Source organism: Amphiprion ocellaris, chromosome 20, assembly GCF_022539595.1.
Source record: "Amphiprion ocellaris isolate individual 3 ecotype Okinawa chromosome 20, ASM2253959v1, whole genome shotgun sequence".
Taxonomy (NCBI): Eukaryota; Metazoa; Chordata; class Actinopteri; family Pomacentridae; genus Amphiprion; species Amphiprion ocellaris.
The window spans coordinates 16288077-16312803 of NC_072785.1; the positions used below are offsets into that span (position 1 = coordinate 16288077).

The following is a 24727-nucleotide window of genomic DNA, read 5'->3' on the forward strand; positions in this document are numbered from 1 at the left end:
CAAACCAGATTTCATGGTACAACCTTGAAGTTTTTTACTGTGATTCTCATCTGCCTCCATAACAAGTGACTGTGTGAATTAATTCAACTGTTATTTAAACTTGGAATATATTGAGCTTATGAAGGCATCATTTCCCATATAGCTAAGTAGGAGAATAAAAGACGTAGGCACACAAATAAAAAACTAAAACTATTAAAAGTAAGTAACATAAAAACATCAATTAGATGATTTTAAAATTACAGCGAATGAATAAACTACGAGCACAGCTAAATACTCATCAAAATGCAATTTTAATCATTTGTCAAGGACTAAGCCCTGGAAGTGGCTGTAAGGAAATCCTTGACGAAATTGCCAATAAAATTACTGTCAATTTATTTCCAGTCCCCAGTCAGTGTTAACTTGATAAATGAGGGAAGCCCTCATAACAAAAACTCATATACTTGTCATGTCAAATGTCCTGAAATAAACTGTGTTCTTCTTCCTAATAGAGTTTTTCAATAGAATAGAATTTCCTTATCGTCAGCAGCGATGTAAATAAGACAAATTCAGCACGTAAATTCTGTTTTAATGAATGGTAAAGGTCAGATACTCGTAGCCAGACACTTGAATGTCCACAAAAAATAGTTTCAGACAGCATGGCACGGCAGTCTGCCACATGATGCTCTGGATGGACATGTCCAATAACAAGATCCTGTCCCCCAGAATGTCTGTCAACTTTACCACTCTGTGGAAAAGATGTGTGACTCATTACTAACTTTTGATTTCTGCTTTATGACCCCACTCTCCCGCTGCACATTATTATTTTTATTTTGGTGCATAATTAGTTCTTTCAGTTCTGTCTGTAGTTGTAGTTTTGATGTTCTGTTGCAGAGATGTCTTGTGCAAGAACAAAACATAGACTATAATAGACATAGACTATATAAGTATGTATTTAAAAAAAACTATTAGAATGGTCATCTATGCAGCAATCACCCACAGCTGTCATAGATTAACAGTTTTGCAGGTGACATTGATTAATAAGAAAAATCTAGACTGAGGCACATTTATTTGGCCAAGCTTTACATTTTAGCTAATAATAATCAAATACCATCTGCTGAGCTGTATCCTCTGTGTGTCCTTTTCACCGCACAGGTGTAAGCAATTAAATTAATGATGCTGAATTCCATTTGGTTGATTTGGTTTCATGTTTCTGTATTATGCATGCTGGCTCACTGTCACATTGCCATTTTTTCCCAGCACGCTTAGGTACAATTTAGTTAATAACACCTTTACTTTTCTACTGTGACAAGTCCAATGTATGTTGTAAGAGAAAGGCCTGGAATGACAGGGTTAACTAGACTTGCTTATGGGGTTGAGGCTTAACAAGGCATGCAAAGGGGGTAAATTAATGGAGAAAAATGTGATAAAAATGGATATACTGACTTTATATATTCAGGAAAAACTACAAACCTGTGTCTGGGTCTGTCAACACTTGAGATGGCGCACTCCGTACAGCAGGTGGTGCTAAAACATTGGCGCCTACATGAGAACTTACAAGAAAGGGTGTGGGAATGTTGAGTTTGAGTAACCTCGGAAATCAGAAATTTATATTTATATTTATATTTATATTTGAAAGCTTAGAAGTCTCCAGCTCATGACGCCAAATATTAACAGACTGCGATGAACTCTGTTTTTGTATAGATGTGTATATATTTTAGATACCCTGTCTGATTTACTAATCTAGCCCATAACTTTAATATCGTCACTTGTTCTTGGACGCTACGTGCGTGTCGGCGAAGTCTGGGAGCATGGATTTACTAGTTTACGGTTGACAAGAACGTAGCATTAGTTCGGTCAGTCACACCAGAAGATGGCGGTGTTAGCTTTGTTTGTTAGTAGTAAGCGGCTGAGGGCAGCTCTTTTTGTACAACGTTGACTGTACACAACAGCAGGGTTATTCATTGGTATGGTTTTCTAATGTTTACTCTATTGGACTTTATTTTAATTTGTCGCGGTCAGAAGTTTCATTTGGAAGTCACGAAACTAGCAAGATTCAAGTCAGCGTACGTTAGCTTGTTATGTCAGCAACAGCCAGCTTAAAGGTTTCCAGCTAACTTAATACTTTGGCCAGTACAAGTAAAGGAGTAAACATACCCAGAGAACTGAATTCATCATGATTAAGTGTTTGTGTTTTTATGTGCCGCGGTCAAAAAGTTTCAGTTGGAAGTCACGAAACTGGCCAGCTTCAAGTCAGCGTACGTTAGCTTGTTAGCAACAGTCAATTTAAAGGCTGTAAGCTAACTTGATACTTTGGTCAGTACAAGTAAAGGAGTAAACATACCAAGAGAACTGAATTCATCATGATTAAGTGTTTGCCCTTAGAGCTTCAGGGGAAACTTCGCTCCGGTGTTGCCATCCCCTCCCTTCAACAGTGTGTAGAGGAGCTCATTCTGAACAGCATCGATGCTGGAGCGACCTGTGTGGGAGTCAGGATGGACATGGACGCTTTTAAAGTTCAGGTGATCGACAACGGTGCTGGGATGAGCGCTGAAGATATGGAGTGTGTGGGAAATAGATACTACACAAGCAAATGTAGTTCTTTGAATGACCTGGACAACCTCAGATGGTACGGTTTCAGAGGAGAAGCCTTGGCAAGTGTGGTGTCTTTTGCCACTCTTGTTGAAATCTCATCACGGACCAGATCATCAGTGAAAACACATGTTAAAATATTCAAGGATGGCAAAGGATTAGATGTCTTTGAAGCAGAAACTGCTCGACCTTCTGCTGGAACAACTGTTATCATTTGTAACTTCTTTCACAACATGCCAGTCCGGAGGAAGAGGGTCGATGCTGTCCTGGAGGGTGAGAGGATCAGACACAGGGTGGAGGCTCTTTCTCTGATGCATCCCTCAGTATCATTCACCCTGAAGAATGACTCCACTGGAGCCATGTTGGTGCAGCTTCCTAAAGCTAGAAACACCTACCACAGGTTTGTTCAGATCCACGGCCTTATGCGAGCAGAGAAACTGGGAGAAATCAGCTACACACACAAGCAGTTTGAAGTGATCGGCTACCTCGGCAGAGAGGGTCACTACAATAACAGCTTGCAGTTCCTGTATGTAAATGACAGGCTGCTGTTGAAAACACGGATCCACAAGCTGCTGAACTTTCTCCTGCGCAGAATAAGCAGTTCAAGCCAGAAAAATGACAGTTCAGATGTGCCGTCTGTCATCAGGAGTCCAAAACACAAACGAAGCCAAGAGCTGTATGGGGTATACATCATCAATATTAAATGCTCTTACTCAGAGTATGATATTTGTCTTGAGCCTGCCAAAACTCTGATAGAGTTCAAAGATTGGGGTGGGATTTTGCTTTGTGTAGAAGAAGCAGTGAAAGCTTTCCTGAGCAGGGAAAACTTGGTGGCTGTCCTTTCTCAAGATGACTTGGATGATGTATCTCCTAATGTTTTTGGCACAGATGGAACAGATCAAGAAGAGAATAGCGACAAATGTGACTTAGGAACAACTGGTACTTCCTCACTGGATTGCAGCATTGGAATTAAACTGGCATCTGAATCTGTTCATCGCAAATGCACAGATGTCGGTGTATGTGTGGACAGTATTTGCCTGGAGTCTGACCTGACCGAGTGTAGAGCAGATGAAACTGATCAACTAGGGCAGAAAAGGATACCTGCAGATGAATTGGGCATAATGCATGGTAAAAAATGTGTAAATAATGAATGTGTAGAGGAGCCACAATGTGATCTCGCTACACTAGAGCCTGCATCTCATAATAACATTAAGAAAGAAGAGAAACCAGTATTCAGTGAATCTGGGGAAGGCTCTAAAATGTTACATATGTCAGATGGCCTAGATGGTGCAGTTATTGAAGAAAAGGACATTCAGTCAAACAGTGCTACCTCAATCAGCAATGTATATACACTACATAGTCATATTAAACAAGTTCAGCCTGATTTAAACTGTACTGAGCCAACAGTACCAGACTGCCATGGACAGACTCTATTAAGTGACAGAAAAATCTGTCTGTCTGACCCATACATTCACGAAAGTCTGCACACCCAGAGCCTATCCAAAACCAACAGGCCAGTATTTCAGATTGGAGATTTACCTTTGAAAAGTGAAGGAAGATCCTTGGCATCAAAACACAAAATCTCACTCTATGCAGGCCAAGAAGGATCCTCTCAGAAGCTATGCAGAGACTTTGCTGCTATTATTCCATCAAAAATCCCCAAAATAATTTCTTGTCAGAAGTTATCCACGTGTAAGGAGTCTGGCTCTCTAGACAGGTTCAGAAGAATATATGTTAGATCTGATGAACTGAAATTACCAAGCGCTATTGAGGCTCATGCACAGAACAACACCAGACGTACTCAGACAGACAGCTTTGTTTTGAATCCTAAAAATATATTAGCTTGTCAGGAAAATTGGCAAGAGGGCGATGTTACAAAGACACAAGAGGGAGAGGAGAGACAGTGCAGCTCCCAAAGCCCACCCATACTATCAGCTGTCTCTAAGCTAAAACCAGTCTCAGCTGAGAATAAAGGTAAAAAATCTTTGGCAGCTAAACTCTGCCATTTAAAGCAACACATCACAAACGATTCAGAAGTAACACTATACATGTCCAGGACTACCTCAGAGGAAAATATCCCTCTCAGTAGTGGTAGTGATGGTATCCAAGAGAGCAACAACGAGAATCCCTGTGATCCTGCACCAAATCTCCATCTGGACACAGGTTGCAGTACAAATCCTGAACTGGATGAAAAGGACGAGGATATAACATCAAATGACTGGCTTCATCACTACGATACATCTGTTGGAAAGATGGTTTACGTCAACAGAGTGACCGGGCTCAGCAGATATGAAGAACCAGCTGTAGAAGAAACACAAGTACGCTGTACATCTGATGTCACCAATATGGCAGTTAGTGTCATCTCTGAAACAGGTGAGTTGGTACACACAATTACAGATGTTATGGTAACTGAAAAGATAATTCAGGATTCAGCAAGAGTAATTTCACTGTCATTCATTTAGAAATTTAAGGGTTTCATGTGGATAAAGTGTTGGTGCTTCTGTTTACTCTCATGTTCATGTTCCCTAAACTGTAGGGATGGAATACAGGTGTTACCCATTTCAGGTGGATCTAGTGTTGCCTTTCCTTCCTAAATCCAGGCCAGAAAGAGTGATTAGCTCAGGGCTTGATTATAGAGGTAACTCACAGACATGTCAGATTGTAGACTGTAAAGTTCTGACTCACACAAAGTACAAAATGTATGTAGTTTATTTTGATTATTTCTGGTCACATTTTTGTCTTGTGTTTCTTTGCAGATGATCTTGGTGAAAGCTCCAACTCACTTTCTTCTTTGTACTCAAAATGGAATAACCCCGTGTTTGTACGCCCTCCTATGGTAAACAAAACTTATTTTTTCAGTTGAAGTTCACTTTTGAGACGTTTGCAAAATTTGCTGCTTGTTTTATCTGTTCTATCAGTTTAATGTTTATATTTTTAATACCGCATAATGACCACGACTATGTCGGCAGGTTGGTGTGGATATTTCCACTGGAAAAGCTGACGAACTGGCTGTAAAGGTTCACAACATCCTGTTTCCGTACCGTTTCTCTAAGGCCATGATTCACTCAATGAAGGCAAGTTTATCCTTTAACCACCTTTTCAGTGTTTTGACAGATTTGAATTATTTGATGTTATAAAGCTGTTATCCAACTACCTTCTAGGTTATTCACCAAGTGGATAAGAAGTTTCTTGCATGCCTCATCAATACAAGAGATAAAGAGCCAGGGGCACCCACTGAAACTGAGGGTATGGAGGGAAACCTTAAAGCATTTGCTGTTTTCCTGACACTGTATATTTCATATTTGTACATTTTGTTTTGAAATCCCAGGAAACCTGTTGGTGCTGGTGGATCAACATGCTGCACATGAGAGAGTTCGACTTGAAAATTTAATTGCAGGTACATAGTGCTGAGTATTAATATTGTCAGTGAAATGTAAAATTGATAAAGCTGTTGGGATCCTGATGTGATCCTATTGTGATAATTATTTTGTGCTGCTGTAGATTCATATGAGAACAATCCAGATGTCCAAGGGGAGAAACGTCTGTGTTCGTCAACCATTTTGCCACCTCTTGAGATCAGTATGCCAGAAGAGGACTTAAGACTGCTTAGGTGAGGTTGTGAATCTGCTTTGTACAGTGTTACGAGATACTACTAAGTATAACAATATACATTTGTTTACAGCATAACGAAGGACAGAGGTAGTAACAGACGGTGATGCAGCCTCCGGTGTTCTTTTAAACCTACAGTATATTAGATGTTTGCCAGATTTCATGCAAGGCTATAATTAAATCTGTATTCCTACATTCATAGATTCCTTATGCGCTACTTGTGAGTGTCAAAATGTCCCTTCAGAATTACATCTTGAGTTGAACAGGCTAAGTTTCAATTCAGGGAGTTTTCAGATAGTCAAAAGACTCTGTCCATAAAAACATGTATAAGCAGGTTTCCTCCTTTAGACAGGAAGGTGATGGTTTCTGTAGCTGCAACAATCTGCTTCTTTCACTTTTTGAATGAGGTTATATCCTGGAGCTGCGAGGAAACTTTTTCCTTTGTGATTTCTGATGTACTTTCCTTGATGACACAAGACTTAACAAATGACAACACGCACAGTCGCTCACCTTAGAAACGTACTCTCATCCTTCAGCTTAAATCATATAAAGCGGACTAAACTGTCCCTTAGGTAGCAACTAAACTCTGCAACAATGAAACCACCCTTCACCATTGTTGAACCTTTCCTTGTTGTGACATTAGGACATTACTGTGATTTTCATCAAACTGCGCCACACAACTCTTTAGACAACCCTTTTATTTATTTTGTGTCTTACTTTCATTTTATTTTTGTTTTCTTTTTAAAAATTCATATTTCTATTTCTTACCTGGTTGATGTTCATTACAACTCATTCTGCTGAATGGTTCTCATTTTCCTCAACAAATCTACAAGAAACATAATTTACTCTGATTAAAAATGTTCAGTTTCAAGAAGAACTGATATTTTGATGTGGAAAACACATTTTTAAACCTTTTTAGAGCAGAAACGATGCACCGGGGCTGCAGTTTGTGGTTTCTGCGTCGGACATTTTTGATGCTTGATTCAAAAAGCAAACTCAGACAGTTCTCATTTTCACAAAAAATCTACAAGAAACATCATTTTACTATTGCAAAAACTGATTTAATCGTTAATTCTAGTCAGTTTTCAGCTTTTAAACTTATTGGACCTGCAGTCTGCTGTTATTTTTTTAAATTTATTTAAATTAAATTTTAAATTCAGTTTATTAAAAATGTCTTGTTTGGGGAGCTGAAGTCAGAGAATTTAAACAGATTTCTTTTTTTTTTAATTAAAAATAGTCTCAAGCTACAAGAAACAATTTACTCAGGATAATCAAAAATTTTAGGAGTTTCCAGAGAAACAGGGATTTTTAAGTAGGAAACACATTTTTAAATCTTTTTAGAGCAGAAACGATGCACTGGGGCTGAAGGTTTTATCGTTTCTGCATGAACATCAGTCTTTATTTTGTGCTTTATTATTTGCCTTTTACCTGTAAAGTGTGTTTGAGTGCCCAGAAAAGCGCTATACAAATCAATTATTATTATCATTATTACAGATATTATTACAGTGCTAACACATTCTGCTATCATCTTCCTGCAGGTCTTGTCAGTCACATTTGAGGAGTTTGGGACTGGAAGTAACTTTCTCACAGGCAGCAGATCCACAAGTGTTTGTAGGGAAGGTACCACTGTGCTTCACGGAAAAAGAGAGTAATGAGCTCCGACGAGGAAGACCATCTGTTATCAAGCCTATTGTTGAGGTAAGACTTGTAAAACCTCAACATTGAGACAATTTACTATATATACAAAATAGGGCTTTTACAGTTCCGTTCCCTCATGTTTCCCACTTTTGCTTTATCTCATATCAGGAGTATCTTCAAGAGCAGATTGAGGTAAGCTAGGTCCTGTCTTGGTACCTTTTAAACTCCACTGGTGCAGAAAGCATCTTACTATTTGATAAAGTGTAACAGATGTACACTACTTTTCCTTTTTTCTATTTTCAGTTACTACGCTCAACAGGTAGAGTGAGAGGAACTTTGCCTCTCACTGTTCTAAAAGTGCTCGCCTCGCTAGCGTGCCACGGTAAAGATGAATTACTTCTCTCTGTCCTTGAATTAATTTTTTCTGTCATGAAGACCCTGTATTTTTTAAACCTGATATTTTTATACATGTGTGTATGAAACAGGTGCCATCAAGTTCAATGACACTCTAAGCAAAGATGAATGCTGCAGCTTGGTAGCATCCTTGTCTTCCTGCCAGCTGCCTTTCCAGTGTGCTCATGGCCGTCCATCTATTGCTCCCCTTGTAGACATCCTTCATTTGGACAAAGACCAGAAGGTATGAGAATGTAGAAGAACAGCTAAACTTTTACTAAATGTAGGATTCAAGGCAATGTCAATCAGACGACATTCTTGTCCCTGCAGGAATTCCACAAACCAAACCTCCAAAAGCTGAGAAGAATGTACAAAGCATGGGAACTCTATGGAAATAGATAAGTTGGTGTGTCTTTTATTTTAAAATATGTAATTTATTGCCAATAAAAGGAAGTATAGCTCATAAAAATGTCTCAAATATTCTAGTTTTCCTCAAAGTCCTATATTTAAGACCTTTTGTTTTATACTCACCCAAAAGTAAATTCCAAGAAAAGTATATCAGTTACACAATGTCAGATTTAAATAACAGTCATTTTGTCATAGGCAAAAAGAGGAAATGCTGAAATAAATTGAAGAAATGTGATGCATTGTCAGGAAAACAGTAGCAGGCACAGTGTAGTGACCATGTGAATGTTCCAAAATCTGGTGATCCACTTGGTGATTAAGCAACAGTTAGTCAGAAAAACATTTATTTATTTAACTACTTCTGTCAAACAGCAGATTGAGATGAAGCTGAGAAGCAGCTGTTGTGTTTTGCTAGAAATGGCACTTGAAATTGCAGACACTTTGTCACTTTTTTTAAATACTTTAGTCAGTTTGATATTTTTTTTTAGAAACCTCAAGAAATGAATCTCACATTTTTCTGTAGTCTGACTTTTGTCAAAGGCAAAGCACCTGCTATGAAATAGAAATAAACTTATATGCAGTTTTCTGCCCTAGTGGTGATCTATGTATACATTAATGTATGCAAAATACCAGTCTGCTGTTCTATTCACCATTTGAGTGTAGCAGTTCTCTCTTCTGTTGAAGAATTAAAGGAAGCTGCAGTGCACCTTTTACACAGCAGACATCTTGACTTGTCACATCAGGGAAAGCAAAGGCATATTAGTTACAGCTGCAGATACCTGAGGTCCTGCTGTCATGGCTTTCTGGGACACTTTAAGACTTTGAGACTAAATAATAGACTAGTTTTACAGTGTTTAAACAGAGTTACAGGCGAGCTGGTGTACTTGTGCTGCTATAGGTGGGGAGAGGTGAGTGGAAGGGGAGGCGGGGACTTCATAGATCTGCACATTCTAGAGGAAGCAATGATGTAGAGTTACATCTGAGGTAGGGGTGTCAAGCTCATTTTAGTTCAGTGGCCACATTCAGCCTAATTTGATCTCAAGTGACCAGTAAAATCAGAGCATAATGACCTATAAATAACAACTCCAAATTTTTCCTTTGTTTTAGTGCAAAAAATTACATTCTGAAAATGCGCACATTTAAGAAACTATCCTTTTACAAAACATTATTATATATGAACAACCTGAAATTTCTTAAGAAAAATAAATTCAATTTCAACATTATTATGCCTCACTTTATCATTTGCACATTACAACTTACAGATCACAGAGTGTCTACAAAGGCATAAAACCTTTAATCACTGGTATCTTGAACTGAATTATATGGTATTTTACTTTTTTTAAAAAGACAAAAAAAAACAAGAAAATGAGACACAAAACGACAAAAGCAAAAAAATGAAATGACAAAAAAATTAGACAAATGACACAAAACAAAACAAAAAAAAGACAAAAAAGTTACAAAGTGACAAAAAATGGATGAACAAGACAAAAAATGACAAAAGCGTGATACAAAACGACAAAAACAATACACAAAACAATGAATAAATCAAAACAAAAATGAGCCGGTTGTGGCCCGTGGGCCGCTTGTTTGACACCCCTGATCTAAGGCAATCTTCTAAATATGTAACTTTAATACATAGATGAAGGTTAAGAGGTTTAATCAACAACCAAAGAGGGACTTCAGTGGAACTACACTGTTAATAATACATCTGTGCTTAGGATGTCTTTGCTTTGCCTCAATGGAGGTCAGTTTTCCAAGTTTGTTGTCCATTTTGTCAGAAGTAATTTATCAGGATTAAACTCATGTTATTTACAAACTTTGATGTAACAGTACTAACAAACTGTTGGCAGTTCTTTGCTTTCATGTTGTACACTGTTCAGTTTGATAGAAAGTGACTAATAGCTCTTTAGGATACTGTTTGTCTAAAATGTTATATTATTTTAAAACCTCACTCACCCATTGAAGAGCTGCTGCTGAAGCAAATGTAAAATTGATTGGTGATTGTTTTGATGTGAATGAAAAACTACACTTTTTTCATGTCGCTTTTGAATCAGTGATTTGAGGAAACACTTTGCAGAGGGGTTCTTGTACGTCTTGAGGATCAACATAGTTTTAATTTGAAGTCAAAAGACCTCAAATCAGAAACCAAATGCTGGCAAGTTTAAATTTTTTGTGAATAATAAAGTGAGATATTTTAGTCTGAATTAACTTTCAACTGACAAAACATCCGTATTTACACCTATTAAACAAGATGCTTTACAATGTAGTTTTTCCATTTTACACGAGAATAAATATCCTACTTAGAAGTAATTTATTCATAATTTTTGAATAATTTCAGTGATATTTCACGTGGGGTGCAATCACATCTGCTGTGTCCTGTAAGTTAAGTTTCCCTTAACTACTGACTGTACCTTCAGCCTCCTCACCACATCATCATCAGTCACGTCTCAGGTAAACATCGCTTCATGTTTTTTTTGTTTTTTTTATCTCCAGTTCTGAAGTGTTACGGACAGAACCCATCAGACATGGGAGTGTGTCTGGATGCTGCTGCAGCGATGTTGTGAACGATGACCGACCCCTCTCTCCCTCCTCCTCCTCCTCCCCCACAGTTCCGGGTCATGCCACGTGACTTGTCCGCCCCCACATGTGCAGCCTCTCCTCCTCACCTCCATCTCCCAAGTAAACAATTCAGCATCATTTCATTATGTCTGCTAACAGTCTCCGATGCTGATCTTGGAGGGGGATGGCTGTGCAGAGCTGGTCGAGGAATGTCTGTCACACTTTTCAAAAACGTTTTTCACAGAGATGGGATGTGATCAGGAGAGAGGAGATTCGTTAAGGAGAAATTAAACATGTAGTTTACTGTTGAAATTATCGTGTAAAAAAAACGTGCTCAATTGATCTTGGTGATAAAATAAAACAGCATCAGTGAGCTTTGCTTGCTCCTAATCGCACATGGATTTTAACCTTGAACGCACCCGAGCATTAAGTTTTCATCGCCCATGAAATGGTTACATTTTTTTGTATTTATAAATAGACTCACGTTTCTCATCCCATATTGAATTAATAAGCAGCCGATATTTGTGAATGGGGCTCGTTCGTGCAGAGACCAGCTCGTAACCGCATTTATGCAAAACATCACTTAAAACATCTCTCATATTCCTGTGCATAAATGTGAAAATAATAATCTTTTACACCAAAATGTAGGCCCGTGTGGCTGCCAGTCTGACCCCCCCTCCCTTCCGTCGATGGTACAGTCTTGGTTCATTCATAAAATTCTAGCAGAGCATAAAAGGAGGGGCTTGCATTCTAGTCGTCCAGTTACCAGGTATATACCTGGAGAACAGACCCGAGCCGCTCTGCCCAGCGGAAGGCCACAGTCATATTTGTCATTGATCAGGACTGGAGTGTGTGTGTGTGTGTGTGTTTTTTCCCCCCCCTGCTTCCTCTTGGTGATGTATCACAACAACCTGACGCCTGACATGGATCCAGTCTCTCCCACCTGCCGGACAGAGTCTCCTGTCGGGACACTGAGCCTGAAGACGCCAGAGGAGGCGAGCTCTCCTGCCTCCTCCTCAGAGAGCAATGCAAAGGTATGAATGGCTTTGTTGATCATTTATTCAACATGGATCCCGGGGAGGGCAGATGAGCACATTCAGCATCCCCCCCCCATCATTTTTTATTCTTTTCTTTTTTATATGTATATCCACAGATATAGAGTGGCTTTTTATCTGGTCGGTGGGGGGAGGGGGAGCTGATTGATAAGATTTTAATTAACTGAGTGCGCTTCATTTTAAACGTCATTTTTTTAAAAAAATCTTTTTTTTTTTTTTTAAATTTCCGGGATGCGTTTGATATGTAACTGGAGCGAAGGAATCAGCTGCGAGGTGGGGAAAAAAATGTGACAAAAGCAGCACGGTGAGTTGGATTGTTATGATTCCGACGTCCTGGGACCAAATGTGAGCGTGTCGATGCAGCGGTTCATTGAGAAAAATAAATCCATTCAGGAGACTCCACAGCATCCCTGCGTCAGTGTTGACGTCAGAAACAATGATAAAGTCAAATATTGATCTGGAGAAGGGCTATTTCTGGTGGGGTATATTTCAAGAAAAGATCAGCCAATGCAGGCTAGCCTCTGATTTCAGCTGCAAAACGTGTGATTTGCAGGTTTTTGTCATGTTTGTCATCACAATGAGATTCACTCTAAACCCCTGGTATCTTCTATTGTCGTCCTCATTGTGCATTATTTCCCATTTCTGCAGGAGGTCTGCCATGACATGAGCGCACAAGACACAGCGTTTGTTCCAACAGTTACAGCAATTTCCTCTACCCCAGATTTCCAGTGGATGGTCCAGCCTACAATTATTACATCTGTCTCCCCGTCTCTGGGTAGCAAGCAAGCCAATGAACCGCAAAGCTCTCACCAGGCAACACCCAAAGCAGGCGGGAATAAGGGAAAAAATGCTGTCAGGAAGGGGAAAGCGGAGCAGGTAGGTTAGCTCAGATGGAGTCCACCTGCTATTGGTCGGAACAGTGTGGATTTACATGTGCCAATCTGAATTCCTTATGTGCAACAGAGCTATTGTGCATGCTCCTCTGGTGCCGTGTGCGGGCTGTGTGCCTTCCTTAGGCAGTCAATTTATATTCAGGTCACAGCAAGTCTGCAACAATGGTCTATTTTTAGACGCATTGCAGCGAAACATGCTTTTGCCATTCTTCAGAGGGTGAACTGGGAGCGGATGTAGTGGATTAGGGGATGAAATGGCTGGATCCTTCAAGGTAATAACCAAATTATTTCCTTTGCATCCCAGCTGTCTCCAGAGGAGGAGGAGAAGAAAAGGATAAGAAGGGAGAGGAATAAAATGGCCGCAGCCAAGTGTCGCAACAGACGGAGGGAACTGACAGATACACTGCAAGCTGTAAGTAAACAGTGATCCATACACTCAGCTGTCATTTGCACCTCCTCTTCTGTGTTTTCCCCTGTGGATGATTCTGGATGTCGATCTATCTGAAGGAGACAGACAAGCTGGAGGAGGAAAAGGCGGCACTGGAGACGGAAATAGCCAACCTCCTCAAAGAGAAAGAACGGCTTGAATTCATCCTCACTACGCATAAACCGGTGTGCCAGATGTCAGAGGAGCTGGAGTCTATTTTCCAGGAGCCCACAGGGTCCCCGGAGCTGCCGCCCAGTCCGGACGAGGACAGACTTCCAGAGGATGGCATCCAGGAGGCTCCTTCGCTCCAGGACATGGACATCCCCAGTGATCCGTCCATAGCCATCTCTGGGAACTCCAACATCTTGCTGTGTGCCAGCGCTGAAATCAACATCTGCGATCTCGAGCCCTCCCTGGACATTAAGGAGGACCTGCTGGACAATATGCTGCCCAGTTTGGAGGAGAAAACCCCCATGGAGACGGCTCGCTCGGTGCCAGACATCGATCTGAGCAGCTCTCTGGGGGTCTCGGACTGGGAGACCCTGTACAAGTCTGTTTCCAGCGACCTGGAGCCCCTCAGCACTCCCGTGGTGACCTCCACCCCCACCTGCAGCAGCTACCTGTCCGTGTTCACGTTCGCATGTCCTGAGCTGGACTCGCTCACAGAGGGACTAGACAGCCATAAAGGTGCAGGAAGCAAGAGTGAATCCGTCGACATCCTCAACTCTCCGACTATCTTAGCCTTATAATCTACAGAGGGAAGTGATCTGTGTGATCTCTCTGGTTTCTCTGTTTGCAGGTTCACGAATCTGAAATGGTGACCAACGTATGCCACAGTGTGCTGTAACACTTCAAGGAGTGCAGTCATGAAATGTTGTGTGTGTGACTAAGCAAACTTATAAACTTTCTCCAGATACATAGCCAACAGAGTGATGTAGCTAAAAGCATGGCTTTTAATTTAACCGGAGGGACTGAAGTCAGGTTTGATTTTAAAAACGCATGCTGAGAAATTCCAAATAATTTTCAAAGCTCATATATATCTGATCTGTTACTAGATCTAAGGTGTAATGTGGAATTTACCGTGACAGTATGGTTTTGTGTTTTTGGTGTCAATAGTGTATTGATTGCTGTAAATGTTGTATTTACATATTCATCTATGTTCAGTAACTACATACCTCAATGTCATCAACTGTGGTTTGACCTCATTGTTAAAATGTTGAAAGTTTTCCATGAAAACATCCAGTGCTATATACTATATATATAAATATATCTTATCAAGATGTAACTTATGATTTATTTTTTTACCTTTCAGATTTTGACTTATTTGTTAAATTTAAAAATAAGTAAAATGGGCATCGATTGCTTATTTATGCTGCTGAATAATTACAATAAATCTACGTTCACAGTGGTGTTTGGTGTGTTGAAAACATGATGCTTAAGTGAGCAAATTTAGAGGTTAATTCAAACATAACAGAGTACAACTTATTTTAAAACTAAATGTAATATTTTGAAAAAAAGGGACATCTTCCCTCACAACCCCAGTGACAATCTTATTTTAAGTCAGTTTGATCAATATAAACTTGTTGTTAATGTATACGATTAATTCTATTTTCAAATCTTGATGGTTTTCTTACATTTCCTGCAACATTAAACACATCCAGAAATTATTTATGCTTTAGATTAAAGGGTCAACAACAAGTCATAGCTGAAGAGTTGTAACCTTATATTAAAACTTCATTGTCACGGATATTTCAATTACTGAAATCAAAATGAAGTCACATGACCAGGAAAGCTCAGCTCTAAAAGGTCCTACTCTTCCACTGTCACATATTACATAAACAATATTTAAGTTTCATTCAAACAAATAGGTAATCCTCCATATAGCTTTCATGTTAAGAGTAAAAAAAGCATATCTGTGTCCTTAAAAAATCGGAGGTTTATTTCTAGACATTTCATTAACATATCTTAAAAGCACCTCTTTTAATTTTCTCAGATCAGAAAATGATTTTAATGTTTTTAATTACCAAGGTCACTATCATCCAAGAAAAGTCCTGAAGCAAAAATTGGCTAAAACTAGTGGTCAGTAGGGGATTTACTCTACACTCAGAAATCAAAGGTGCTAACTGGAACCAAAAATGGTTCATCACAGTGATGCCATGGAAAAAACACATTTTTTTCCCCACAACGAAACTTCTAACAAGTTTTTTTTTTCAAAGAACCGATTCATCAAATGGATATTTGCTTAAAAAAAGACTCTTTTACACTTGATTATTACCTCTTCAAAAAATAATGTGGGCAAAAATAGGTTCTTTAAGGAACTACTGTCAAGATAGATTCTTTGTGGATCCACCTGCTTCTGTACTGTAATACGATTTGATAATGCCAAAAGTAAGAATTTACAGCATTTCTGGATCTTCCATTACAGCACATTTGATATTTTGGGCTCTGGGCTGTTACATAATACCAGATTTGAGAATTTCTGTCATTTCCAGTTCTTTTACAGACTAAATAATTAACCAGTTAACTAAATAATAATTAGTTGCAGCTAATCTAATGTTGCTACCTGCCACCAAACCAACAACTCCAATGAAGAACCAAGAAACCATCTCCTAAATAAAGAGGTTCTTCAATGCAAAGGAGCATTTTATTCTGAGTATCATATGAAAGGCTGAGTCAAAGCGTGGAATGTTCTTTATGATATATTTGAACCAACCTTGTTAAACTGTCCTGGAGCTAACATTTGTGTTTTCTCTCTGTGGATCAGTGGCTGCTCTGTGTCTCCATCTGCAGCCTCAGTGTTTCTTTATGGGAGGAGCGGCGCGACTTCCCCACTTCTGCCCCCACTATGTACTTTTTTACATCCCTGCTTACGTTTGGCTGGCATAGCCTAATTTCCGCATTCCCAAATCCTCCCAGATTGGGATCACGTTTAAAGTCGGGCTGATGCAACGATTTCCACTTTTTAAAATCTACTCTCGACCCTCGGCTGAGCAGAAGAAAGGACATTTGTTGCACCTGGGATCAAAGTCAGGTCGGTGAGCAAAAAACTTCACAAGTCGAGAGCTGAATAATTTGCGTGGAGAGTTCATTGGCGCGCCACGCATTGGTCACAGCGAGGATAGTTTGAGGACGCAGCGAGCAGATCGGATGTTTTCGGTTATTCGCAGAATTCGGTGCGATCTCTGAATTTTGGTGCGCAAAGTAAACATGTCATGTTCCTGAGCACGCTGCAGAAGGATCATTTTCTTTTGTTTTCATGCTGCTGTTAACATGAATCCCGGCGTGCACAATTCAGAACAAAATGTTCCTCGTTTGACCGATCTGACAGTGAAATGAACGCTGCGTAATGATTCTTAAAACGCGCTTTATCTAAAGCCGATCTGGATGAAAAGCCGTAACATTTTATCACTGCAGGTTTCTGATGGAAAGACAAAGTTACGTAAGATTAGTGCCGCACTGAGAAAAAAAACTTCCGCTTTCAAGTTGACCAATTCAGCTGCTGTGCATGCTGCACTGATGTGCCAAAAAGTCACTTTGTGCCAAAAACTGATTAAACCAAGTGTCTTTAAGTCTCTGTACTATCATACTAGCTCTGTGGCACAGTTATTAACAAGTACAGTTGCTTTTAGCAGTTGAAGCAGCTTTAAAGGACCAGTGTAACTTACATAATGCAGTTTCCCACTTGCCAAAAAGTGACTGGAGGCCCTACACTGTGACAGAGATGTTATTAATGCATAGAAATGACTTCATGAGGCTGTAATTGATTACTGTACCTCATACGGTAGTTGCAAAACAGTTAATTGTCTTTATTTTGTATATAAAATCCATCTGTAAGTCATGTTAATTACATTTTAAAAAGGAATATGAAACATACCAAACACATCTTTTTGTCTAGAATCATCTAAAATCTAAACTACAAACTGCCAGCAATTCTTTCATCACATTGTTCTGTTACAAGAAATGCTAAAATGGCACAAACACTCACCTTTACTGTGACAACGAACGTGGAGTTTGGTTTTTATGCATGTTCTGGCTGTTTGATTCAGGTAAAAGCAGCTGTAGATGCATACAGAGTGGAAAACACACATTGAACAATAAGTGCAGCATCAGTTTTTTGGCAGATGATGCCTTTTTGGCATGCCGCCGGCCACTGGGACGCTGAGAATCGGCTCCAAATGCATATTTGTAAAGTAAACTGGGACATTCTAATGTATGGAGGTCAGCACAAATGATTAGAACACAGACTAATCAGGATAAGTGAGCTGGTTTGCTGGAACTTTTAGGAACCGCCTATAATAAAGCTACCCTAAGAATCGTATGTACACAGAATGTTCAGAACCATGTGGCTGTATTGTTTGCTGGGGTTAGTTCCAATCTGCTTTTTCCAGCCCGTTTCAAGGCAGATGTTGTGTGTGTGAATCATGGGGCTACATCGTGGCCTGCTGTGTCTTTTTGACCTGCAGTTTGGGGAAGTGCAAAACTGAAAGTTATTCCCATGAGATTCTGATGTTGTGTTCTCAGCTTGAAGGATAACCGACACATTTAAACTCTCCCCTTAACTTTAGGTCCGTGTTCACAGATGATAACAAGCCAGATGGATGCTTTCTGTAGTTATATTTACATGAGAGTATAACTGTTTATTCCAATAGTGTGGGATACAGAGCTGAGTAAGTGACCTTAGATCATAGTTTTTGGCTGTCATGTGGCTTGGAAATCCGCTGAGCTGTTGTAGTAATTTCCTGTGTCTTTGGCCGGCTTTACTCACACACCCCTCCTCTCCAATTGTCTCTGTATCAATGAAAATGTTCACATTTGCCAGCACAAAACAGTAACAATCTGTCCACCCAACACATATGACTTGAATGGTGTCATCTGTCATTTTTACATTGGCCAAACAAAACTTGGCTTAATTTTGGCAGCCATATTCTCCTACCCCCTCACATTAAGCCTCATAGGGAGCAAACCACCGTTAACAGGTTTTTCTTGGCGATTGCTGCCTTTCGCTCTCTTTGGATCAAAAATGGAATTTGAATCTGCTTTGTGCACACTTGTTCATCTTTCTTTCTGTCCACTTGGGATTAAATAAGGTAAGCTCCTGCCAGGATTTCTGTAAATGGTAGCATATTCCTTGCAGAGAAAGTGTCAAAATAACAAAATAAGCTAATGAGCAGCAGCCTCAGCATCCTGCTCCTGGAACAGAGCAGCAATTCATCACCGAACTGTCTGCTAGAAGGGAACAGCGCACCTTGGTAAAATGCCTTCCTGAAGCAGATTGTGCTGGAGGTCATAGAACGCACTTTCATATGTATTTGTGTCTAATTTGCTAATGCGAAATGGCTGTTTTTTCTCCCCTCGTGCCATAAAGTACGCCCCAGTATGTGCTATAACAGGCAGAGCAGACAGAGGTTTATGTGTTTCTCATTGATCTGGTTTAGTTTCCGTCTGAGTATGTCTCCCATTTTCTCCCTCTGCCTCCTACTGTAGCTGTGGTCACGACCGAGACTGACACGATGCCAGGACAAATCCCAGATCCCTCTGTGACTGCAGGCTCCCTGCCCAGTCTGGGCCCGCTGGCTGGGATCTCAGCCACCACGATGACTGACAAGCTCAAATTCGGCGACCTCCAGGAGTTTGGGACGATGCTGTCACCTCTGCACTTCCTGGACAGTCTGGGGAAGAGGCCCCTAGTCATCAAAACAGAGGTACAGGACACACTGAGATAACAATTACACTTTAAACTAATAGAAATGACACATTACATGCTAAGAGGACATTTCTGTACAGATGGATGTTTGCATATTTATTTCTTTATTTAATACAACTGCTGTGAAAATGAGCACAACATTTCAGATTAACTTGACAGATTCTAGCTAAGTATGTGGTAAATGTCCTTTATACAGTAAATCATAAACAGATTTGCTTCAATTGAAAACACCTTTGCTGTTGGAGTCATATCCTAATCAACAGGACCATCTCGTGGACACAGTGGGGCATGTTACTGGTATTAAACGTACGATGGGAACCCCTTTACCCATGAAAATATAGTCAGTGTGACAGGAATTATACAAGCAGACGAATGTTGAGCTGTTAGACTGTGAGCCTTCACTAACTTCACCATAGTGATGGCAGCAGAGATGATATTTGGACTTGGTTTTTTTAATTAAATTAAATTAAATTAACTTTCAGAACAACAGGCAAAAAAACCCTACATTTAACACAATTAAGCAAGCAGTTAAACTCATACAGTTACAAGTATAAACTGCATAATGCTAATAATAAAACTGTTTCATTGCAAACTGGACTAAACAGGTTTTGTCGTAGTTAAAGCTGAGCCAGAATTAAATGCTTTCATACAGTTAGTTTACATATGAACATACAACATAGTTCTCCTAGTTGGTAGCTGTTCTGGTATTTCCATTCATGTATTTTTTAGTAGCAAATGTTTGCATTATTTAGCTCATGTTCAACCAGTTTAGCATGTCTTACTAATACTGTAGTGAGATCTGAGCAGACTAAATTTACAAATTGCAGTAAAAGGATACTTTGTTTTTGTGATCTCATGCATACCATGACTTGGAAAGAACAACATAAATTCTATGTCATGGTTAAAAAACAAATAGGCAGTTTTTTATTTAGTGCAAGGGTGTCAAACATGCGGACGACTTTGTAAAGTGTAAAAATTACAGAGTAGACATTAATAGCAAATTGTACATTTGTAAAACTGTAAATTTAAAATAATTTCTAGACCATATGATCATAAAATAAAATACTTTATTGCTCATCGTTCTTTTGTCATTTTGTGTCTCATGTTTGGAATATTTTGTTTGTTTTTGTTGTTTTTTTTTGTCTGACTTTTCTCTAATGTTTTTGTCATTTTGTTTCTGTTTTTGTCGTTTTGTGTTTCCTTTTTGTCTTGCTTGTGTTTTTTGTCTTATTTTTGTCATTTTGTGTTTTGCTTTATTTGTTGTTTTGGTATTGTTTGTGTCGTTTTGTATTTTTTTTGTCTTGCTTGTATTGTTTGTCTATGTTTTCTCATTTTGTTTCTCACGTTATTGGTCTTGTTTGTGTCATCTGTGTAATTTTTTGTCTCATTTTTGATTTGTTTCATGTTGTTTGTCTAATTTTTTGGTCATTTTGTGTCTTGTTTTTGTAATATTTTATCTTGTTTTTGTTATTTTTTTGTCTTACTTTGTCTGACTGTTGTCGTTTTGATCATAAAGTAAAATACTATATCATTCAGTTTCAGGTACCTGTGACTAAATGTTTTGCGCCTTTGTAGAAACACTGTGATCTGTAGGTTTTAATGTGTAAATAATAATCTGAAATATAATATCGTTGAAATTGCACTTATTTTTAAAAAGAAATTTCAGGTTGTTCATCGTGTTTCATAGAAAGATAATTTCTTAAATGTGAACATTTTCAGAACGTACTTTTTTTGCACTAAAACGAAGGAAGAAGTTGGAGTTGTTGTTATTTATAGGTTATTATGCTGTGATTTTACTGATCTGGCCCACTTGAGATCACATTGGACTGAATGTAGCCCCTGAACTAAATGAGTTTGACACCCCTGATTTGGTGCTAATGTCTTTTTTTTTTTTTTTTTGTAATGATAGGAAATGAGATGTGGCCCAAACATAAAGCTGCTCATGTGAATTTCATAATTCCCTTGTATATAAACATGAAGTGCCTGCCAATGTACAGCAGCATTAACTGCAACTGAAGCCATGTTTTAAGGTTTTTTCCTGCTGTTCTTTAGGGAGATGAAGAGGAAGAGAGGAGGAAACGGAGGCGAGAGAAAAACAAAGTGGCTGCAGCTCGGTGTCGAAACAAAAAGAAAGAGAGAACAGATTATCTACAAAAGGTGAGATGTACAGTACAGACTACAACATGAACGCAGCAAGCAGATGTTTTGTCATTTCTGTGTTAGATAAATATTTAAAATCTCATTTCCATTGTTTTGGTTAGAAAAGGGTTAAATTTAGCCAATTGTGCACAATAAGTTTATGAGCTGTTCAACTGGTGACAGATTCTTGACCATTGAGTCAATCCACACCCACATCCACTCCGTTGTAGAGATGCTGTGTGTTGGAACAACAAATATTAATTTCACTGTGTTGAAAAGAATAGATGAAGTTGATTCAAACTTAATTTACATTTAGAATCAGTATATATAATTTTAGGTTTCTGTTGTAGTCATCCAAACAAAACTACTCCCGTATTTGTGCTTATTTCTTTCCCCTCCATCCTGTCGTAGGAATCAGAGCGACTAGAGATGCTAAACTCCGACCTTAAAGCCCAGATTGAGGAGCTGAAGCTGGAGCGGCAGCAGCTGATCCTCATGCTGAACCGCCATCGCCCCACATGTATTGTCAGGACGGACAGTGTCAAAACTCCGGAGAGCGAGGTGAACCCTCTGTTGCAGCAGCTGGAGGACAAGTGAAGACACCACGACTTTCTACAGTTTACGGTTGAGAAGCAGCAGCCAACAAGCAGCACTTAGAGGCTCAGTCCGGAGGAGAGCTAGCCGATCCCTGCTACCTTCAGACACACAGCGCGCTTCACAAAATGTGGATCCGGCACCCTCGGGCACTGTTCTGACAGTAAAATCCAACTTCTTTTATTTTCTTTTTCTTGCTTTCCCATTTATTTGTCATTATGGTTATCACAGCTCCAGCCACCATCACAATGAAGTTAAATGAAATAATCTCTTGAGAAAATTGCATTCCATACAGTGAGTTTGTGGCTTTAACCCTCCTGTTGTCCTCATTTACGGGCACCAGAAAATATTGTTTCCTTGTCTGAAAAAAAATCCAAAAATCCAGCAAAAAAAAAAATTCTCCAAATTTCTGAAAATTTGCAAAACTTACAGGAAGAAAATTTCAATAATTCCTTAAAAGTTTCCCTTAAAAGTTTTATTTTTAAAAAATCCCCCAAATTTGGCAAGAAAATTCTTGTAGATATTTTCAAAAAATGAGTAAAAATCTTCCAAAAAAATCCTAAAAATATCTAAAGTGATTACATATATATCAGTAAAACTTCTACTATTTTCTTTAAGAACATTCACAAAAAAATCAACCAAAATCCAGCGAAATACGCTGGATTTTGTTTGATTTTTATGTGAATGTTCTTCAGAAACATTTTTAACATTTCTTTTTTTCCACTAAAAAATGTTCAAAGATTTCTCAGAAATGTTGAAAATGTGGACGTCAGAAGTTTCACTGTGAAAATATTTTTTTCCCCCACATTTTCAAACTTTAAAATGGGTCAATTTAGACCCGCAGGACAATATGAGGGTTAAGGTGGATTTGTGCGATATATGATCTGAACTTGAGCAACAAACTTTAAAAAGTTTTCAGGAATTAAAAAATGGAGCTTGATTTGGAGAAGAATTGTTCAATTTCAGCAATTTGTTGTATGTTTTACATTTGCTTGGCAATGTTTTTATTTTTAAATCAGTGCTAAAACTGAGCTACATTTGATCAATTAACTGAATCGATGTTTAATTGTGGCCAAATTGCATATAGCTGTTGTTTTAACATCATTTCAACTATTGTTTTCATGTGAACCCCCCAGAAGAGCAACAGCTACATGTGATCAGGCTAGAAATAGACGTCTTGTTTCAGCATGTCAGTGTCCATGCTCCTAAAATGACTTGGATTGTCTTACTTTTTGTAAAGTGCATTTGCAGAATTGTATCAGTTTTACCTGTAACCCTTTAAATTTAGAGGGATATAGGTCTAGTAAAACATGAAATGGAGAGCATTAACCTTCAAATTTTAGAAAAAAAAAATATTTCCAATTTGTTTTATAGTGTTGTTAAACCGGCACACAAAGAATCCTTTTTACTGCATAATTGTTTTTCTGGTCATTTTGGTTCTTTCATACATTTGATGGCACAACAGTTCAACGTTGTTTTTTTGTTTGTTTGTTTGTTTATTCCACTGTTTTGGCGCAGGCGTCATGTATGCACATATATATATATGAAGTGTTTACATTGTACTTTATTTTCTGTTACCTTATTGTTACTACAAATTCTGGGTTTTTTTTATACTTTTGAATATGATGTTATATAAGCATATAAGCTATCACAAAATCCCATTTTGTATTCCCTTAAGAAATAAATGTTTAGTTTCTTTTTTACTGGATATTTTTTGAGTCTTACAAATTGAAACGATGTCAAGGAGGCACTATATTTTGTGTAAAATTATCCTTCCAAAATTTCTGCTCAACACTGACATCTTGTGGTGAGTAGTGGCACAACCTAATTAACCCTGTATGCCTGCATTTTAACATTTTTATTGGCTTCACACATACGATGCATTTTTATGTAAGAGCACTGAAACAGCATGTGAAATAACTTATTTCATGTGTATTAACTCCCTTTAACCCTTCTGTTGTCCTCATTTACGGGCACCAAAAAATATTGTTTCTTTGTCTGAAAAAAATCCCAAAATTCAGCAAAAAAATTCCCCAAATTTCTGAAAATTTGCAAAACCGTCGGGAAGAAAATTTTAATAATTCCTTAAAAGTTTTCCTTAAAAGTCTTATTTTAAAAAAAAAATCCCCCAAATTTGGCAAGAAAATTCTTGTTAATATTTTCAAAAAATGAGTAAAAATCTTCCAAAAATACTAAAAATAGCTAAAGTGATTACAGATATATATGTAAAATTTCTAATATTTTCTTTAAGAACATTCACAAAAAATCAACCAAAATTCAGCGAAATTCGCTGGATTTTGGTCGATTTTTTTTGTGAATGTTCTTAAGAAACATTTTTAGCATTTCTTGTTTTCTACAAAAAAATGTTGAAAATGTGGACATCAGAAGTTTTACTGTGAAAATATATATTTTTTTCCACATTTTCAAACTTTAAAACGGGTCAATTTTGACCCGCAGGAAAACACGAGGGTTAAGCTTACTCATCTAATTCAACACAGCTGCAGGCGAATGGCACTAGAAGTTACACAATTAGTCCAAGGGAAAACATCTAAGGGCATCTCAAGTTATTGTAGCATAAAGACACCTGTATATGGAAGATCCAGTCACAGGTGAACCAGTCCTTCTGATTATAACTACACCATGAAGACACAACACTCCAAGCAACTCTATAAAAAGGTTACTTAAAGGCAAAAGTCAGGATGGATACAAGAAAATGTCCTAGTCACTGAATGTCTCTTGGAAT

The 24727-nt window shown here is 38.5% G+C and overlaps 3 protein-coding genes across 6 annotated transcripts; all 3 read left to right on the plus strand.

Moving 5' to 3' along the window:
• The first annotated feature begins 1842 nt into the window (after nt 1-1842).
• On the plus strand, nt 1843-11246 carry mlh3 (mutL homolog 3 (E. coli)). Of its 3 annotated transcripts, XM_055006203.1 has the most exons (14): nt 1843-4941; nt 5105-5206; nt 5325-5404; nt 5538-5642; nt 5730-5814; nt 5897-5965; nt 6070-6178; nt 7716-7875; nt 7984-8007; nt 8119-8197; nt 8301-8452; nt 8539-8614; nt 10952-10991; nt 11107-11190. In XM_055006203.1, exons 1-12 carry the CDS (start codon nt 2340-2342, stop codon nt 8608-8610), a joined length of 3639 nt encoding a protein of 1212 aa, XP_054862178.1. In that variant the 5' UTR covers nt 1843-2339; the 3' UTR covers nt 8611-8614; nt 10952-10991; nt 11107-11190. The 3 variants fall into 3 exon arrangements, with proteins under 3 accessions (XP_054862178.1, XP_035808273.2, XP_054862179.1); XM_035952380.2 differs by lacking the exon at nt 10952-10991 and having other exon boundaries at nt 11107-11246; XM_055006204.1 differs by lacking the exons at nt 5105-5206; nt 10952-10991; nt 11107-11190 and having other exon boundaries at nt 1844-4941; nt 8539-9504.
• fosaa (v-fos FBJ murine osteosarcoma viral oncogene homolog Aa) lies at nt 11031-14955 on the plus strand. 2 transcript variants are annotated; one of them, XM_055006206.1, is made up of 5 exons: nt 11031-11292; nt 12106-12206; nt 12876-13103; nt 13425-13532; nt 13628-14955. In XM_055006206.1, the coding sequence occupies exons 1-5, from the start codon at nt 11181-11183 to the stop codon at nt 14294-14296; spliced, it is 1218 nt and encodes a 405-aa protein (XP_054862181.1). In that variant the 5' UTR covers nt 11031-11180; the 3' UTR covers nt 14297-14955. The 2 variants fall into 2 exon arrangements, with proteins under 2 accessions (XP_054862181.1, XP_023135026.2); XM_023279258.3 differs by lacking the exon at nt 11031-11292 and having other exon boundaries at nt 11438-12206.
• Nucleotides 14956-16402: 1447 nt separating this feature from the next.
• Nucleotides 16403-23692, plus strand: jdp2a (Jun dimerization protein 2a). Its single transcript, XM_023279261.3, has 4 exons — nt 16403-16578; nt 19032-19249; nt 21304-21408; nt 21802-23692. Exons 1-4 carry the CDS (start codon nt 16491-16493, stop codon nt 21985-21987), a joined length of 597 nt encoding a protein of 198 aa, XP_023135029.1. The 5' UTR covers nt 16403-16490; the 3' UTR covers nt 21988-23692.
• The last annotated feature ends 1035 nt before the right edge of the window (nt 23693-24727 follow it).

Bases quoted from the DNA above. Each gene is read 5' to 3' on its own strand.
- mlh3 (XM_035952380.2), top strand. From the start codon at position 2,340: ATGATTAAGTGTTTGCCCTTAGAGCTTCAGGGGAAACTTCGCTCCGGT. The intron at 4,942-5,104 runs GTGAGTTGGTAC...CCTAAACTGTAG, and splicing joins TAGTGTCATCTCTGAAACAG to GGATGGAATACAGGTGTTAC. The intron at 5,643-5,729 runs GCAAGTTTATCC...ACTACCTTCTAG, and splicing joins CCATGATTCACTCAATGAAG to GTTATTCACCAAGTGGATAA.
- jdp2a (XM_023279261.3), top strand. From the start codon at position 16,491: ATGCAACGATTTCCACTTTTTAAAATCTACTCTCGACCCTCGGCTGAG. The intron at 16,579-19,031 runs GTCGGTGAGCAA...CTCCTACTGTAG, and splicing joins GCACCTGGGATCAAAGTCAG to CTGTGGTCACGACCGAGACT. The intron at 21,409-21,801 runs GTGAGATGTACA...ATCCTGTCGTAG, and splicing joins GAACAGATTATCTACAAAAG to GAATCAGAGCGACTAGAGAT.
- fosaa (XM_023279258.3), top strand. From the start codon at position 11,862: ATGGTACAGTCTTGGTTCATTCATAAAATTCTAGCAGAGCATAAAAGG. The intron at 13,104-13,424 runs GTAGGTTAGCTC...TTTGCATCCCAG, and splicing joins GGAAGGGGAAAGCGGAGCAG to CTGTCTCCAGAGGAGGAGGA. The intron at 13,533-13,627 runs GTAAGTAAACAG...ATCTATCTGAAG, and splicing joins TGACAGATACACTGCAAGCT to GAGACAGACAAGCTGGAGGA.